Source organism: Candoia aspera, chromosome 4 (genome assembly GCF_035149785.1).
Source record: "Candoia aspera isolate rCanAsp1 chromosome 4, rCanAsp1.hap2, whole genome shotgun sequence".
Taxonomy (NCBI): domain Eukaryota; kingdom Metazoa; phylum Chordata; class Lepidosauria; order Squamata; family Boidae; genus Candoia; species Candoia aspera.
The window spans coordinates 108,299,852-108,320,066 of NC_086156.1; the positions used below are offsets into that span (position 1 = coordinate 108,299,852).

The following is a 20,215-nucleotide window of genomic DNA, read 5'->3' on the forward strand; positions in this document are numbered from 1 at the left end:
CGAAAGGACGGCTAGCAGCCGATGGTGATGGTGGTGAATGGCGAATCCGATGTTCTAAGGATCAACACACCATTGGAACCTGGAATGTAAGATGTATGAGCCAGGGCAAATTGGATGTGGTTATTGGTGAGATGTCAAGATTAAAGATGGACATTTTGGGCATAAGCAAACTGAAATGGGCTGGAATGGGCCACTTCACATCAAATGACCACCAGATCTACTACGGTGGAGAAGAGGACCACAGAAGAAATGAAGTAGCCTTCATAATTAATAGTAATGTGGCTAAAGCAGTGCTTGGATACAATCCAAAAAATGATAGAATGATCTCAATTCAAATTCATGGCAAGCCATCTAACATCACAGTGATCCAAATATATGCCCCAACCACAGATGCTGAAGAAGCTGAAGTAGAGCAGTTCTGTGAGGATCTGCTGCACCTACTGGACTACACACCTAAAAGAGATGTTCTTTTCATCACAGGAGACGGTAATGCTAAGGTGAGCAGTCAGATGACACCTGGAATTACAGGTAAGCATGGCCTGGGAGAACAAAATGAAGCAGGACATAGGCTGATAGAATTTTGCCAAGACAACTCACTCTGCATAACAAACACTCTCGTCCAACAACCTAAGAGACAGCTTTATACATGGACTTCACCAGATGGACAACACCGAAATCAGATTGACTACATCCTTTGCAGCCAAAGGTGGCGGACATCCGTACAGTCGGTAAAAACAAGGCCTGGAGCTGACTGTAGTTCCGATCATGAACTTCTTATTGCACAATTGAGGATCAGACTCAAGAGATTAGGGAAGACCCACAGATCAGCTAGATATGAGCTCACTAATATTCCTAAGGAATATGCAGTGGAGGTGAAGAATAGATTTAAGGCACTGGACTTAGTAGATAGGGTCCCGGAAGAACTCTGGACAGAGGTTCGCAACGTTGTTCAGGAGGTGGAAACAAAATACATCCCAAAGCAAGAGAAAACCAAGAAGACAAAATGGCTTTCTGGTAAGACACTAGAAGTAGCCCAAGAAAAAAGGAAAGCAAAAGGCAACAGTGATAGGGGGAGATATGCCCAATTAAATGCAAAATTCCAGAGGTTAGCCAGAAGAGATAAGGAATTATTTTTAAACAAGCAATGCATGGAAGTGGAAGAAATCAAAAGAATAGGAAGGACAAGAGACCTCTTCCAGAAAATTAGAAACATTGGAGGTAAATTCCAGGCCAAAATGGGTATGATCAAAAACAAAGATGGCAAGGACCTAACAGAAGAAGAAGAGATCAAGAAAAGGTGGCGAGAATATACGGAAGATCTGTATAGGAAGGATAACAATATTGGGGATAGCTTTGATGGTGTGGTCAGTGAACTAGAGCCAGACATCCTGAAGAGTGAGGTTGAATGGGCCTTAAGAAGCATTGCTAATAACAAGGCAGAAGGAGACGATGGCATCCCAGCTGAATTGTTCAAAATCTAGTGAGATGCTGCTGTCAAGGTAATGCATGCTATATGCCAGCAAATTTGGAAAACAAAACAATGGCCATCAGAATGGAAAAAAATCAACTTATATCCTCATACCAAAAAAGGGAAACACTAAAGAATGTTCAAACTATCGAACAGTGGCACTCATTTCACATGCCAGTAAGGTAATGCTCAAGATCCTGCAAGATAGACTTCAGCAATTCATGGAGCGACAATTGCCAGAGGTACAAGCTGGGTTTAGAAAAGGCAGAGGAACTAGGGACCAAATTGCCAATATCCGATGGATAATGGAAAAAGCCAGGGAGCTTCAGAAAAACATCTATTTCTGTTTTATCGACTATTCTAAAGCCTTTGACTGTGTGGACCATAACAAATTGTGGCAAATTCTTATTGGTATGGGGATACCAAGTCATCTTGTCTGCCTCCTGAGGAATCTGTATAACGACCAAGTAGCAACAGTAAGAACAGACCACGGAACAACGGACTGGTTTAAGATTGGGAAAGGAGTACGGCAGGGCTGTATACTCTCACCCTACCTATTCAACTTGTACGCAGAACACATCATGCGACATGCTGGGCTTGAGGAATCCAAGGCTGGATTTAAAATCTCTGGAAGAAACATTAACAATCTCAGATATGCAGATGATACCACTTTGATGGCTGAAAGTGAAGAGGAACTGAGGAGCCTTATGATGAAGGTGAAAGAGGAAAGTGCAAGAGCTGGCTTGCAGCTAAACCTCAAAAAAAACCAAGATTATGGCAACCAGCTTGATTGATAACTGGCAAATAGAGGGAGAAAATGTAGAAGCTGTGAAAGACTTTGTATTTCTAGGTGTGAAGATTACTGCCGATGCTGACTGCAGTCAGGAAATCAGAAGACACTTAATCCTTGGGAGAAGAGCAATGACAAATCTCGATAAAATAATTAAGAGCAGCTCTGGCCTTAGATAAATCATAAAATAATGTTAATAATAATAATAATAATAATAATAATAATAATAATAATAATAAATGGTAGATCACTAATTACACTGATCAATGAGTGAGAACGTTTGATAAAAGTTAGATGTTTTCCCTTCAAAAGGCATCGTTACCCACCCTCTCTCTTTTAACCATTAACCTTATCTCATAAATGGCCAAACCATATGTAAAATGCAAAAGAACACTCTTTTCAGAAATCATGAAACACACTCACACACACACACACACATGGCTTCTGATATTGATTTCAGCAGTTATACATACAATTCTAATCAAACCTCTCTCTTTAAGATTATATCACAATTTCCTTCATTTTATAATCTTTTCTTTCTAATCATCAAAACCATAAGTCAGAAATTAATTTTCTTTTTTGTCCTCTTATGGACTAAAGTCCATAAGGGGTTTCCAGTCCTTGATGAATGTCAATATTGACCTTTCTCTAACCAAAGAAGTCAGTTTGGCCATCTCAGCAAATTCTGTCAATTTCACCAATCATTCCTTCATGATGGGTAATGTTAAATCTTTCCATTTTTGTTCATATAATAATCTCGCTGCAGCAATCGTATATTGAAATAATCTTCCACGACTTGTTTCTAAGTCTGATTCCATCAGTCCTTCACTATCATAAATACAAATGCTGCAAATAACTTGGACTTTCATTCCTGCATTTATTTCTCTTTTCCATCCCTGCTCTTTTGAGACTCGCAGTCACCCATTACAAATCCCATTATTGCTTGTTGTCAACCAGAGATAGTTTATTCTGTGTCATGAGTGCCGTTGAGCTAAAGTCATCAGCGCAATGGCACTCATGACAATGACAAGGAAATAAGTGAAGGGGCACAAGTTAAGTAGCCATCAACCCACAACGACTAACGGCTAACAAACAATAGCTAAACGAATCACGGAGCCACCCAAGCCATCAGCGACAATACAACGGGGATCGCCCAGCTGAAAGCAATCAGCAGAAGAATGGAAACCTGAGGATGGGCGATCCTGGAAACCCTCAACCAATGGCAGGGCAACGCATGGGACAAAGGGGGGTGACGTGACTGTGAGCGATGGGGCGCTGACCGGCGCGGGGTATTTAAACCCCGCACCGGCGCGCTCCTGTCACTCTCAGCTTTTTTCTAACAACGTTGTACCTAACCTGAAATAAACCAGAACCTGCTTTGCAAACCAGCGTCTGAATGTTATTCAGAGGTAGGCAGCGCATGACATAAAGCTGAGAGTCATAAACTCAGCCTCGCCGAGCCCCACCGGACGACAACGAGCCGCGGGAGGAGTAGACGGCGAGAAGACCAGCAAGATGAGGCCGGAACGGCGCGGGCAAGGAGGGCGAGCCGCGCGGCAAGAGACAGAGGAGGACCGACCGAGGCCAGAGGCACCGCGGACTCCCGGAGCCATGGACGCCCACCCCACCCGACCCGAGCCTCAGCTCCAACCCCAAGGGGAGATGGCGACGGAGGCAACCCGACCGCGGGAGGGAGCAGCACGACTTCCGAAACCAGCGGAGGACCCCGCGCCCCACATCGCACCCCAGCAACGGGCGTGGAGCGACAGCCCCACGGTGCTCAACACGGAGGAGGACGACGGAGACACCCATCAGACGGAGGAGGAAGCGGACCCGCGGCGGAGGGACGATGAACCCCACCGGCAACCCACCCCCGAGGACGCGCCAACGGAACCGGCCCCAGCGGCGGCGCGGGCTGTGGACGAGGAGGCACGAGCTGAACTCGCGGCCATGCGGGCTCAGCTGACGGAACTCCGGACCATGCTCCAGGCGCTTATGCCCCCCACGCCACCCAACGACGTCCCCGCACAAGCCCACACCCCGAGCGAAGCACCGAACCCACACGGGCCAGCGGAGAGCCAGCAGACGGCACAGGCGGCCGACACCACACCCCAGGAAGCGAGAGGCGGGGCCGCACAAAACGCCCGGGCCCCAAAGGACTTCCCCATCTTCTTCGATGGGACCCCCTCAAAGCTCTCGTTTTTCATCACCAACGCTAGGGAGTTCATGGGGAGGCACGGACACTCCTATGACTCCGAGGCCGACAAGATCGCCGCCGTGGCGATCAAACTCCAAGACAGGGCGGCGGACTGGTACGTCCAACTGTACGAGTCCAGCTCCCCCGCCCTCGCCACCTTCCCTGCTTTCATCAAAGAGATGAAAAACTACTTCGAAGACCCCCTAGCTAAAGTACGGGCGAAAAGCGCACTCCAGAGACTTAAACAGGGCACACGCACGGTCCCTGACTACGCCCTGGAGTTCAAAGCCCTCGCGGGAAAGGTCTGCGACTGGTCTGAGACCACCCTGCTGGAAATCTTCAAAAGGGGGCTCAACCGCGACGTTCTCCAATGGGCCCTCTACCGCGACGACCCAGAAACGTTACACGGGTGGATCCACCTCGCGGGGAGAGCCGAACACGCGCACCGCACCTTCCTTATGACAACCACGGAAGACACAAACTATGTCGGGAAAAAGGTACCCGCACCACACGGGGGGATGGCCGGCCCCATATACTCAAAAAAGAGGTTCAACCGGGAGCCCTGCGGGAGGTGTGGCAAATTAGGGCACAAGACGGCGGATTGCTTCGCCAACCGACCGCCGACCAGCGCGCCCAAGCCCGCCCCGAAAATTAGCCCCAAACCACCCAACCCGGGGCCGCCCCCTCACCGCCGAATGACCGTGGCCACAGCGACACCGGAAGAGGGCTGGGACGCGCACTGGGGGGAAGAGGACAATACCGACCCCGACCAGCCGGCGGGAAATGCTCCCCGCCTGCTCTGAGACGCGTGGCAAGGCAGGCGGTGGGACAGCAACGCGGACCACCTCAACGAAACGACAAAAGCTCCGTAATATTGGCAGCAATCCAACTCTCTGCCGGCAACGGAGCCACCACGGCCGCGGCACTAGTGGACTCGGGGTGCTCAAAAAACCTCATCCACCCCGACCTAGTTGCCAAACTCGACCTCCGCTGCTTCCCCCTCCCCACGCCGCTGGCATTCCACCAGCTGGACGGCTCTACTGCGGGAGGGAAACCAGCCACGCTACAAACCGAGCCGGTCACCCTGCAAATGGGCACTCACACCGAGCGCACATCGTTCGTAGTCACGCCCATCGGACGGCCCATTGCAGTCCTGGGGATGCCATGGCTCGCGAAAAACAACCCGCGGATCAACTGGGCGACCCGCACCTTCACATTCGGCGACGGCGAGTATCGAGCACCAGCACCAGCTGGCAAAAGCAACCCCACGGTAGGACGAGCGGAGGCGACCACACAAGACAACGCCGCCACCACAGCAGACCTACCAGAACAATACGCCGACTTCTCCGAGGTCTTCGGAGAGGCAGAGGCAGACCAACTACCCCCCCACCGCAAGACGGATTGCCGGATCGACCTACTGCCCGACGTCCCCCTACCTAGACCAAAGATCTATTCGATGACCCCGAAGGAGATGGCAACCCTCCGGGAGTTCATCGATAAAAACCTAGACAGGGGATTCATAGAGCCAGCATGCTCACCGGTCGGAGCCCCCGTCTTATTCCGGGAGAAGAAAGACGGGACCCTACGGCTCTGCACCGACTACCGGGGCCTAAACGCGGCTTCCCTGTCCAACAAATACCCCTTACCCCTGGTAAAGGACATGCTCGCCCACCTCTCCACGGGCAAAATCTTTTCCAAATTGGACCTTCGCGAGGCGTACTATCGCATCCGAATCAGGGAGGGGGACGAATGGAAGACGGCGTTTAACTGCCCCCTAGGCGCCTTCCAGTACAAGGTACTGCCCTTCGGACTCGCGGGGGCCCCTGGGGTGTTCATGCAGCTCATCAATGAGGTACTGCATGAACATCTGTTTAAAGGGGTCCTGGTCTACATCGACGACGTCCTCATTTACACAAAAACACACGAGGAACACGTAACCTTAGTCAGGCAAGTCCTCGACAAGCTCAGAAGGGCGCAGCTCTACGCAAAGCCTACAAAGTGCGAGTTTCACAAAGAGCGCCTAGACTATTTGGGGTATCGAATCTCCGGGGACGGCATCGAAATGGACCCCGCAAAAGTCGAAGCGGTGCTAAACTGGGAGCGGCCCCGCAACAGACGGCAACTACAGAGCTTCCTGGGATTCGCGAATTTCTACAGGTCCTTCGCCCGGGGGTTCGCTGAGATAGCCCTCCCCTTAACGGACCTCCTCAAAACCAAAGGGGTGGGGGACACCCGACGCGCCAAGAACCCAGGCACAGTGCTGAATTGGACTCCCGCGTGCCAGACCGCATTCGACAAGCTGAAAGCGCTGTTCACGACGGAGCCAATCCTCGCACACCCGGACCCAGAACGGCCGTTCGTGGTCCAAGCCGACGCCTCAGACTTCTCCCTGGGAGCCATCCTGCTACAAAAAGACTCCACGGGGCTCCTGAAACCATGCGCCTACCTGTCAAGGAAGTTCTCCGAGACAGAGAGGCGATGGCACGTCTGGGAGAAAGAAGCCTTCGCGGTGAAATCGGCACTAGAGACATGGCGTCACCTACTCGAGGGAGCCACCCAACCATTCGAGGTCTGGACGGACCACCGGAACCTCGAGGCCCTACGAACGCCTAGACGCCTTAGCCCAAAACAGGTCCGATGGGCCCAATTCTTCAGCCGCTTTGATTTCCAGCTGAAGTTCATGCCGGGCAAGAAGAACTTCCTGGCCGACGCCCTCTCCCGGCTGCCCCAAGACGAAGAGCCCGCCCCAGACACCATTGGGACGGTCCTATCCGCCTCGCAACTGGGAATGGCCGTGACCACCCGAAGCGGCGCACGGAGGCAGCTCGACGCTACGGCGCAGCCGACGGCGGGGCAACCGGCGACGGAAAGAAGCCAACCGCAACTACCAGGGGGAATGCGCACGGACCTCGCCGCCGCCCTCAAAACCGACCCCTGGTTCCTGGCAAACCCCGACAAGGTAACGATGGCGCAAGACCTGGCATGGGGGGAAGGCAGAATCTACGTCCCGGACTCGCAACGCCAGGCGATCTTGCATAGGTCACACGACGCCAAGCAAGCGGGACACTTTGGGTTCCTCAAGACCCTACACCTAACACGGCGCCAATTCTGGTGGCCCGCGCTCAGGCGAGACGTAAAAACCTACGTGGCGTCCTGCCCAACGTGCGCTAGGGCCAAACGGGCACCAGGCAAACCCGCGGGGCTATTGCAACGGGTGGCAGAACCCTCCCGCCCATGGGAGGAAATCTCTATGGATTTTATAGTGGACCTCCCACCCAGCCAGAAGAAAACGGCCATTTGGGTGGTGAAGGACTACTTCTCAAAGCAGGCCCACTTCATCCCCTGCACGTCGGTCCCATCCTCACAACAACTAGCCAAACTCTTCCTCATCCACGTGTACAGGCTACACGGATGTCCCGCACGTGTGGTGACCGACAGGGGCACACAGTTCACCTCCAAATTCTGGCGGGCCTTCCTGAAGCTGACGGGGACCCAACAGGCCCTATCTACGGCTTGGCATCCGCAGACGGACGGAGCCACTGAGGTTCTTAATGCCACCTTAGAGCAATTTATACGATCATATACGAACTACCACCAAGACGACTGGGCTGAACTGCTCCCGTTCGCCGAAGTCGCATACAACAACGCCGTCCACACGAGCACGGGGAAAACCCCGTTCGAAGTGGTCTCGGGGCGCGACTTTGTCCCCATACCGGAGCTACCTCAACCCCCGGAACCCCAGGTGGACGCCAGCGACTGGGGACGGAAGATCGCGGAAGCATGGCCAGTAATCACGGCGGCGCTAAAGGAGGCACAGGCTGCTTACAAAGAGCAGGCCGACAAGCACCGGCGCCAACAACCGCCGTTCCAGGCGGGAGATATGGCCTATCTCTCCACCAAGTTCCTAAAGTCAACCCAACCCTCGAAAAAACTGGGGCCTAAGTACATCGGGCCGTTCCGAGTCACGCAAATAGTGAACCCGGTAGCAATACGCCTGGACCTGCCACACAACCTCCGGAGACTCCACCCGGTGTTCCATACCAGCCTCCTAAAACCGGCAACCACCTCCCGATGGCACCCAAGCACGCCACAGCCCGCACCGCTAATGATCGACGGGCAACACCACTTCGAGGTCAGGGACATCCTCGACTCCCGCAAGCAACGAGGAACTCTACACTATCTGGTCAGGTGGAAACACTTCCCCCACCCGGAATGGGTGGCGGCGCACAACGTTAACGCGCCTGACCTGACCAGAGCATTTCACCGGGCATACCCCGACAAACCGCAACCAAGGTCAGCAAATCCAACCCCCCCCCCGCAGGCCCCCCCCCGCCTCCCGTGCCCCAAGGGAAAGGGCCCCCCCCAAGCCCGCGACTTGGGTGGACCTTCCCCCCCCCGGGACTCACTCCCCCCGCCCCGGGCCCACGGGGTGGTGACAAACGATCGCCAGCACCCTCCCCCCGCCCCCCGGCCGCGGGGGAGTGGCAAGCAAGTCAACAGGGCAACCTGGGGGCAACGCCCAGGAGACACAACAAAGGCGACGCACTCAAAATAAGAAAAGAAGGGCCCTACCTGGAGCTGAGCAGCACCCGACCAGCCACGCCTCTCGCCTCGCCGAACTGAGCCAAACAAACAGGGTGTGGTTGGAGCATGCGCACGCCAGGTCAGAACCCGAGCATGCGCACCATGGACACACCCTGGGAAGGCACGTGGTAGAGGGAGGAGCAAAGGGAGGGGCGACAACTACTCCGGCGGGAACTTTGAAAAAGAAAAAAAAAAAAAAAAAAATGTGGCGTTTTGACAGCTCCACGGGGAAAACCAAGAAAACCGGGGGAGAACACTATTCGAAAAGGGGGCAGTATGTCATGAGTGCCGTTGAGCTAAAGTCATCAGCGCAATGGCACTCATGACAATGACAAGGAAATAAGTGAAGGGGCACAAGTTAAGTAGCCATCAACCCACAACGACTAACGGCTAACAAACAATAGCTAAACGAATCACGGAGCCACCCAAGCCATCAGCGACAATACAACGGGGATCGCCCAGCTGAAAGCAATCAGCAGAAGAATGGAAACCTGAGGATGGGCGATCCTGGAAACCCTCAACCAATGGCAGGGCAACGCATGGGACAAAGGGGGGTGACGTGACTGTGAGCGAGGGGGCGCTGACCGGCGCGGGGTATTTAAACCCCGCACCGGCGCGCTCCTGTCACTCTCAGCTTTTTTCTAACAACGTTGTACCTAACCTGAAATAAACCAGAACCTGCTTTGCAAACCAGCGTCTGAATGTTATTCAGAGGTAGGCAGCGCATGACATTCTGAGACATTCAGGCAAAATACCGCTTATTGTTCAGGTTCCCTATGGCCTGGGATTCTAAGTTGGTGATTATCTCAAATGTAATAATTAGTATAACCATGATTGTCCAACTCAAGTGGATGGAGGACTGTTAATACACTATTCCCATCTGCAATTAATGTTAGCCTGTGCTTGACCACACATGATCTTTAAATTAAAGTCTGAGCATCTTCTACACACACACACACACACACACACAGAGAGAGAGACAGACTTAAACTCAGAAACCATAAGAAAAGCTAAGGAGAAGAAAGATGATGTGAGTTCCAGAATGAATTGTTTCCTTCTCTGTAGTGTGTCCACAGCATTCCTGTCAATGCTTTTGCCACAGGTAATGTGTCACATTTCTCATAGTAAATGCAGCACAGTTGAACCTTTGCCTATTCTTCACAAGCAATACCAGTCAGGGGACATCAACATTGCTGGCATCATTTCTCACATCTTCCTGTTTTATACAATGATGGACTTCAAGACACCTCCTTCTAGCGACCTCTTTGAGGATATTATGTAAGTATTCAGTCATGCCTAGAGACATACAGTACATGTAAAATAGACCTGAAGGTGACTGAGAATATGAGCATTGTTTGAATTGTGTTACATATGTAGTATGCTCACATGTGAGTGGATGTCTAGCGTAGAGTGTACCATTTGGTGTTGAGACATCTGTAGAGATAAAATAATTGCTGGTTCTGTGTGTTATGTATTCATATGTAGAATGGCTTTGATATGCCCAGCTAACTGTTAGTCCCCAACCCCTCACCTGAATGTCACCAGTGTTATATTTGGCCAGTAAAAACCAGTGATTTTATTTTCCTTAATTCAATACTTCATTCAATTCTATTTTTGTACAGTCAGGTTTATGCAAATGGTACTTCCTCTGTTACAACACCAAAGCTGTATGAAGGGAGCTTGGAGCCAACAGTCTCCTAGTCTTGCCATGTAAATCTTTCCAGAGAAATGATGGAATTTAACAAAAGCTGAAAGTCAAAGAACTCCATTATTGGTTTCATTAGCAACAACCATAAAAACATGCCCCACAAATAGATGCTTGCTGTATTCTTCCTTGTCAATAGTGAAGGCATCACTGAGATATTAAACCCTTACTAATACTGTCCTAGAACAAAAATTATGGGATACCAAATAGGCATGAAGAATCCTGGTTAATCTGACTGCTGCAGATCTTTCTGAAAATGTGTTTTTATTAGTTTAGTTGCTGACTAGTTTAAATAAGTGGCATGATTCATGCCTATTGCTTCTTACATATATAGACTGGAACAATTTCTTATATTATACTTGAAAGAAGGCCAAAATAAATATCATATGCTGAGTTAAATGTATAATAGCAGATCATGTATCTCTCTCGTCAGGGTCATAACTCAGATTTACCAACACATCCTGGCTTTAGTATTTGCTGTCAAGGAGATTAACACTAATCCCCAGATTCTACCGAATGTAACACTGGGCTTCCAAATCTATAACAGTCATTTCACTTCAAAATGGATGTATCATGCCTCAATGGAACTCCTTTCCTCTAAAGGCAGATTAATTCCAAACTACAACTGTGACATCCAGAAATATCCAGTAGCAATAATTGGAGGACCTGAAACTGAAGTATGTCTTCATGTGGCCACCATTCTGCACATCTACAAGTTTCCTCAGGTAGCCATTTATGTGGAATATGGATACAATTTGGTTAAATATCCCATATTTTAGATAGTACTTGGTCATTGGGAAAAAGTAAACACTGACTGAAATCAAGAGGAATATTATTATTATTATTGTGAAATCTATGAAAGACATTTATTAATGGCTGCTCCTTCCTCAATTGCATGGGTAATAATATGCAGTTGGGGAGCCTAATGCACATTAACTGGACCTAGAATACTCCTAGTATACCAAAAGTTACTGTCTGCATTCACAGAACAGTCTTAATATTTAAATTAGGCCCTTCTCTGACTTCCCACAAATAGACAGAACCAAATGTTTGGGTTGATTCAGTATAGGAAGCCACAAAGAATCCTAGGCAAGATTAAGACAAACAAAGATTCCTAAGTTGTGCAAAACTAACCTTAAAATTCTGCTGGAGGAACACAACTGCCAAATGTAAAACTGGTAAAAGGAAAAGTATTTAAACTTTTGCTTGTGCACTACAGATAGAAAAGTATATTGAAAGACTTTTTAAAAAATCAAAGTATTTTTTTTCCCCTTCCTAATTCCTCTGTACTTTCTATAGTTGATGTATGGCTCTGCTCCAACAACAAATGAGGAGAAAAAGGCTGGTTTCTACCACCAAATGTTTCCGAATATGGACCATCAGTATAAGGGAATTCTCCAGCTACTGAAGCATTTTCAGTGGACATGGATTGGGGTCTTATCTGTGAGCAATGACAATGGGGAGAAGTTTGTACAAGATGTGGTACCCATGTTTCTCCAGAGTGGGGTCTGCTTTGATTTCATTGAAAGGTTCCCAATTGCTTCTTATTCCACTGATATTCTCAGTATGGTGAAAGAAGGGATGGACATATACAGTGTTGTCATAAACAGCACTGTCAATTCAGTGTTAATTCAAGGTGAAATTCATATAATGATATTTTTGAGAATGCTTCCCACTGTGTCAACATTTGAAGAGATACCATTACAAGGAAAAGGCAAAATCTGGATTATGACAGCCCAGATGGACTTCACATCTCTTCCCTTTCAGAGAGGGGAAGACCTAGATTTTCTCCATGGTGCTCTGTCCTTTGCAGTTCATTCAAGAGAGGTCCCAGGGTTTCGGGAATTTCTTCAGTCGAGAAAACCAGATTTCAGCCCAGAAGATGGCTTTATTGGGGTTTTCTGGAAGGAGGCATTTGGATGTGTGTTCTCAGGCTCCATGGTTGATGGGAAACCCAACCCAGTCATGGACAGTCAACCCATATGCACTGGGGAGGAGAAGCTAGAGACCCTCCCTGCATCCGTTTTTGAAATGGACATGACTGGCCACAGCTATAGCATCTACAATGCAGTCCATATTGTGGCACAGGCATTGCACGTTGCTCATTCAATGACCTTCAAACATAGAGCAAGAACAGGCAAAGTAAGACTGATTGAACTTCTCAGACTTCACCCATGGAAGGTAATGCATCACAGACACAAAGAAGTGTAACGTGTGTAAATTTGTCTTTACCTCCTCTAATGGCTAAATAAAGTAGCTGCCCAGAGTCGCTGTATGCAAGAGAGGCGGCAGAGAAATTTGAGAGACAAATAAATAAATAAATAAATAAATATTTAGTTCAATATCATTTTGCTTTTGGGCATGGCATATTTCTCCTCCAGTTAAATAAGATGTTTAAAAAGAGATAAGTTCAAGAAAACAGCAGAATGCCTTTCCAGATGCTCAAGACACAAGGATTCACCATTCTAACTGAGTACCTAAACCTATATGGTTTCCTTCTCTCCATTTATGTCAATATATCTGACACATAGGAAACTCTATTCCAGTACTGTGGTGCTGTAAAGAGCCTGATATTTTCTACTCCTTCTATTTCTTTTCTTTTCATTTTTTATTAAATTTATACACTGCCTATCTCACTATAAAAGTGACTCTGGGTGGCTTACAAATACACACACACACACACACACACACACACACACATATACACATACTGATTTTAATTATACAATTGCATTTTTCCTATAAATATAATTTTGGTGATGGCATCATCATCATCTTTATCATCATCACCATCATCATAATCAAAACTATGCCTAGAAACATTTAAACAGGTATTTATTATTTTTCCCCTTTTAGCTTTGTTATGGGGGATGTGGGGAGTTTCAGAATTGATCAAATGACAATGCACAAGAGCCTTATGGTGAAACAGTTCAGGTTTCTTCTCCCCTTTTATCTGTAACGTTCAATAATTATAAAATCACCGATTTCTCCAAGATTTTGACTCTTTCAGCTAATTAGTTCGGCACACTGTTAAAGAAGTTAAGTATTCCCTCTTCCTGCTTCTACCTTGAGAAGAGGATGAAAATTAAGATATAGTTTAAATTGCTTTATGAGGCTAAGATTAGCTATTTCCCTTCTGCAAGAGGAAGGGAGGGTGCAAGGTGTGTCTATCACTGTGCCTATAACTATTATTAAATTCCCAATAGTGTTAATCATGGGTTTAAACTAAAACTTACCTGGTAACCTCTCATGGCTAGCAGAGCTTTGATGTTCAGATCCTTTTCTCCCACTTTGAAGTTTATTTTGGATAGACCTGAACCCATACCTGGCTGTCTTCCTCCCTGCCTTCTCCTTGTTGGTGAAGTTTTGTCATGGAGGAACTTTCTTCAGCAGTCTGAAACTGCCTCAAGTGAACTTTGCTTGCTAGCCATCCTCTCTGTTTCAGACACTCTCTTCCTGTAAGCTCATTAGCCCATTTCAACTTCCTTCCTTCCTCTGACTCCCAATGAAAGACCTTTACTCTCTGCAAAAAAGGGGGAAAAAAATAGGAAAAAAAAAAAAAAAACTTTCTCCTAGCTGTTTCCCAGACTCAGATTATCAGATTCAAGTAAGTTTGTATCCCTGTGAAGATTGTGACAATATGGTAGATGGTGTTTGTCTCCTCCTTTAACATATAAGCTACACATAAAATTTTAGTTCCCATATTACTGAAATGGAGATAGGTCTTCAGCATTTTATAGTTGCTCATGAATTGTCTTTTTCCCCTTCATTCTTTATTTCTGGTTTTATCTTTCTCTCGGTATTTTGTGTGTGTGTGTTTTGTAGCTCAATGGAATTGTAAGAAGCACCTCCTTCAATAATTCTGCAGGAGAAACACTATCTTTCAACCAAAATGGAGAACTAGAGGCTGGATTTGATGTCATCAACTGGATCACATTCCCAAACAAGTCCTTTTTGAAAGTCAAAGTGGGTGGAATGGGGTCTGTGACTTCCCAAGAGGACATTTTAAGGATCTATGAGGAAGCCATCATTTGGCCAAGCAAGTTTAATCAGGTCAGTTTAAATGCATGTTTGGATAATCCAGGATCACATTACCAGTGTTTAGCTATATTGGGGGGCTCTCCTCACAGTGACTCATGTCCTAGTCACTTTCTGGTTAGACTATTGTAATGCACTTTAGGTGAGGCTGCCTTTTGAAGACTGAAGATTATCTGAAAGCATCAACTGGTGCAAAATGCAACAGTGTGTGTAGCTACATGTGTTTCTAGAAGAGCACATGTTACACCCCTGCATTGTTTGCCAGTCTGCTTCTGGCTCCAATTCAAGGTGCTTATGGAACATCCTCCCCACTGAAGTGATCCTCCTTTATGTAATAAATGAACTGAACTGATGTGTACTCTGGAATAGCTCAAGCAGTGTTTATTCTCTTTTCATCTCTGAAGTAGTAAAAGATATGCCAGTGAAACCATCTACTGATTATAGATTTTATATAATTGTGTAGTGTTGAAAAAGGGAAGAAATGCATGGTAACTAATATAGATCCTTGAATTAGGATAAATACTTCTACCTATTGGTAAATTCACCTACTTGGTAAAACAAGCCAAGCCAAGTGATTTGGCTTAGTAGTTAGTTAGCAAAATATGAGAGAATTTGAGTGCTGTGGGAAGGTGAACAAACTTCCACAAAGAGGAGAGAGGCAACTTACCTCCATTGCACGGTCAATAAAACTACATGGACCTATTCATGCGCTCAGCAGAAGATGACCTTAATTCCACAAGGTTTTTACCTTAAAATCATTTAAAATGCATGGCAAAGCCTGTGAGTGGTAGCTCTGTACATCCCATTGTATTTTCCTCCTCTTGCCTTTTTTTCATTGGCATTACTCACAAGACCTCTTACCAAACCTGATACAGAGTGGAATCCTCAACAGAGAATACCTATTACCACACAGCCTTGGGGGGGAAACACACACACACACACACACACACACACATTTTTCTTTCCTTTATGTACAGGTCCGGCCACTTTCTCTGTGTAACAACTATTGCCATTTGGGTTATGCCAAGACCAAAGTAGAAGGGAAGCCATTTTGCTGTTATGATTGTCTTCGCTGTCCAGAAGGGAAGATTTCCAATCTGATAGGTGAGTGGTGAAAGATGAGTATTGCAGAGTCTGCAGATATACTCATATCAGGTGGTGTAGATATTCATTTCTCTGCAGCCAAATTATGCTTCCCAGTTGATAGTTGGAATGAAAGAGTATAATCTGATATGACTACAGATCTTAACACTATTTTCTCACATAGCAAAAATAGGTTTATTTATTTATTTATTTATTTATGTATGTATGTTCTCTGGGTGGCTCACATAATGGCAATGTTGGGATGCTGAGATATTTGAGATTCAGGCTGTGCAGGGACACATATCAGGTCGAAACAACTGCTTCAGAATGCCCATGAGCACCAACATAACACCCATCTGCAACTTCTTCAAGCTGTGAAGTCGTCCCAGGAAAAGACGGTGCTTTCGGATGATGTAGACATGACTGAACGGATAGACAGACAGAGAGAGGAGATATTTTTCTGCTTCTGCACATCCAAAGCCACTTTTGGAAATCTAATCCTATGCTCTGCACAGCCATATTTGATATTTCTAAATTGAATTATGTCAAGTGATTGATGATAAAAATAATACAATGGAATTCGAGATAAATATGTATAGAAGTCCTTCCTTTACCATCTCAGAAGCATATTTGCTTTAAAAAGGGGATAGCCATTCAGAATTTATTTTTTCTGTGAAAAGAGAAACTGGAGAAAATGTCAGTTTCTACAAAGTAAAATACCTCTCAGTGGATCATACTTGTTCATGCTTGAGCAATACTTGTTTTACTCCTGGTAAAACGTAACTTGAAAGGCATGCCCATACTGCTTTATTAGTGCTCTATGCAACCAATTACACATTCAAGAGATCAGACTGAGATAACAAATCTTTATGGCACACTCACAGCAATGGACAAATGCAAGAACTCAGAAGAAACCAGCAACCTTCTTTCAGCAGCCAAAGTACTGTTCAGACAAGCAGAATATCCCAGAATCAGAAATGAGAGTATCTTATACCAGTCCAGAGGCCAGTCAGGGGATCCAGAACAGCACATGTTCAGGAGATGATGCTTGGGGATGAAATTATTTGTCAACAGAACCTGACTCCTAAGACTTTATTCTATAATTCTGACTTAGGCATGCTTATTTTCCTGAATCCAGTCTCTTTCTTTGGAGAAGCCTCACTTAACATCTTTGTTCTACTCTAATATTCTGCATTTGCAAGGGTAGAGGTACAGGTGACTCATCCTGATCCTGTGCTCCTGCTATAGCTTTGTGATTATCTGACTGATACAGACCTGCAGGCTCACCATCATCCAACAGGTCCTGCTTTTTCTGAGCTGCCTCTGTAAATATCACAGAAGGTGCTGGCTCCTGAGTGCAATGTGAGAACGTCTAAAGCCCTGCTCCTCCAGTTTAGAGTCTGACTCATCAAATAGGAGCATAACAATTTGCAAGAATATGGTAGTGCTTAAATATCTCTCTGAATGTCAAGTTTTGTTTTGTTTTTTACTTCACAGTCTAGACAATAACTTTGGGATTTCCTGGTGGGCCCCCATCAAAGTTCTAACTAGGCCTGTCATGTTTCACTTTTTAAAAAGTCAGCAAAGCTCAGGAAGGTGCCATCAAGTGCTGGGTCTAAAACAGCAGGCCAAATGGAATATTCTTCAGCGTTTCTAAGTATGGGCTTTGACTGCTCCTTAATATGAAATTTTGTAAATGCTATATTTCTAGAAAATGAAAATCACTAGGTAGATTTGAAATGCAAAGGAACCCAAAATGTAACCAAACAAAAGAAGAGGAAAAAAGAATAGTAAATGGGTATGTGTGTGCATGTATGAATTTATGGATATGTGAACATATTTGTAATGGTATGGAAAGATAAAACATGCTGATCAAGTATTTTTGTCATACCCCCATCCATTCTACAAATGAGAAGAATCTATTAGGAAAGTCTTCATTAATGTAGCTAATAAATGGGAGCCATGTGTGACTGAAACTCTCCTGAAAATATCTCCTAGTTTTTCTAAACCTTGATCACATTGTCATGTTCCATTCTGATTTTTTTTCAGTTTAATTTCAGTGCGACCATCTTCCTAACCTGATTGTTTTTCCTAGATATGGATGAATGTTTTCCATGTACAGAAGATCAGTATCCAAACAAGGGTCAGAATTCATGCCTTCCAAAAGCTGTAACATTCCTGACACATGAGGAAACATTGGGGACCTTCTTGGCTATTTCTTCTCTCTTCTCCTCATTTATCCTATTGTTGGTTCTGGGCATCTTCATTAAGTACCAGGACACTCCCATTGTCAAGGCCAACAACCAAAACCTCACCTACATCCTTCTCATTTCCCTCCTGCTTTCATTCCTTTGTGCTTTACTATTTATTGGCAAACCCAATAAAATGTCATGTCTCCTCCGACAAAGTGCTTTTGGCATAATATTTACTGTAGCTGTATCATGCGTGTTAGCAAAAACCATCATTGTGATTTTAGCTTTCATGGCCACCAAACCAAAGTCTGTGGTGAGGAAATGGATGGGGAAGAGATTGGCTATTTCCATCATCCTTTTCTGCTCCTTCATTCAAATCATTCTTTGTACCGTCTGGCTGTTGACCTTTCCTCCATTCCCTGACTTCAACATGCACCTAATGGCAGAACAAATTGTTCTGGAATGTAATGAAGGCTCGTTTGTCATGTTCTACTGTGTCCTGGGCTTTATGGGTTTCCTAGCCCTTGTAAGCTTCACAGTAGCTTTCTTTGCCCGGAACCTACCGGACACTTTCAATGAAGCCAAATTTATCACCTTCAGCATGTTGATTTTTTGCTGTGTTTGGCTCTCCTTTGTTCCTAGCTATCTGACCACTGGGGGCAAATATATGGTGGCTGTGGAGATCTTCTCGATCATAACGTCCAGTGGGGGGCTCCTTGTATGCATCTTTTTCCCTAAATGCTATATCATTATACTGAGGCCTGGACTGAATAGCAAGCAGCAACTAAGACAAAGAAAAAAAATGAATGATCTATAATTGTATCGCCTTCTTTTAATTTAGCCATGTAAGAGCAGTAAGACACCAAATATAAGAGTTACAGCCTTTTGCCAATTATCAGTTGCAACTGCTACCACTGCAACTGTGATTTTAGGAATTGGAAAGCTGCTTCTATTTTTAAGGTTTTATGATCTGCCCCACCTAGAGTTGTATAGATAGTTGATACAACATTATGCTAAATAAATAAATATTAAATATTGAAATATAATCAAGTCCATGATTTACATGCTAAGGATAGACTCTTGAATGTTGAGAAATGCAATGTAACCTCCCCTGTCCCCCATGTTTATTTTGCTTCATTAAGATTCTGTTGAGTTTTATTTTGGTCAATGCTTCCCTCACATGGTCTATCCATTTATTGGTTTTTGAGCAATTTGTGGGCCTTCTCATGAAGATTCATTTTGAGATTTCCTAATTAGGGCAGCACTTTCTTACCCTTGTCATGATTGTTTCTGGAATGGGAAAGAGGTAGGGAAGTTTCTTCAGAGTTTGTGAGATGTTAGGAATGGAGATTCCTCTCCTCTCCTCGAGGCCCATTTGAAAACATTAACAAACTATGTTAGGCCAAATGCCTTCTGGTGGCTAAAATTCAGAAAGCCAAGTCAATAGAAGGTTTGCATAATCTTCAAAGTGTACATCTCTCTTTTCTGAGAACTTTAGAGCAGAGATGAAAAGTGTTTAATTTTGGAGGGAGGAATATCCAAGAATGAACCATTGTTCTTTGTATAAATCACACCAAAGAGAATTAGGCACTTGTCCTCATTATCTAAGCTAAAACAAATTGGAGGCCTAATTCTATCTTGTTTGTTTGATTATATCTATATATCTCTATATCTATATGTGTGTTTGTGTGTGATAAGTAATGTACAAGCTTATAGGGAGATAAATCAATATATATATATATATATATATGAAAACTGGGAAAATGAATTTGATATATCTAGTTGGTTTGGTTTGATTGGAGGTCTGGGGAGAAGAGATCATTTATAAGATACAAATGGTGAGCTAATGAGTATAGTTTTCTTCAGTGTACCAGTGTAATTTGAGGTGGGAAGGGAAGGGATCTCCACTGCTAATATCTCACAACTTCTGAAGATTAATAGATTTTTTCAAATCCAAATCAAATGTTATTGTGGTCATAAACCAGCACGTTTAGTCTTTGTGAATTCTAGAAGGATGTTTTCATGAACAAAGAAGTCCTGCCAGAACTGAAGTTCTGATTTTATAATTCCATGAATCACCCAATTGAAGCAGATCGGATCAGACAGGAAGCAGTGGCTTCTGAGCAACAAATCGAATCAGGTATTTTCAAAGCATTTT

At 45.5% G+C, this 20,215-nt stretch overlaps 1 protein-coding gene across 1 annotated transcript in view; it reads left to right on the top strand.

The window, feature by feature from the left end:
• LOC134496980 (vomeronasal type-2 receptor 26-like) overlaps positions 1-18,874 on the top strand; it is a 44,349-nt gene extending 25,475 nt beyond the window's left edge. The window contains exons 5-6 of the mRNA XM_063302695.1: positions 15,760-15,886; positions 17,961-18,874. Of these exons, the coding sequence (XP_063158765.1) occupies positions 15,760-15,886; positions 17,961-18,874 (1,041 nt within the window). The remainder of the gene's footprint in view (positions 1-15,759; positions 15,887-17,960) is intronic.
• The last annotated feature ends 1,341 nt before the right edge of the window (positions 18,875-20,215 follow it).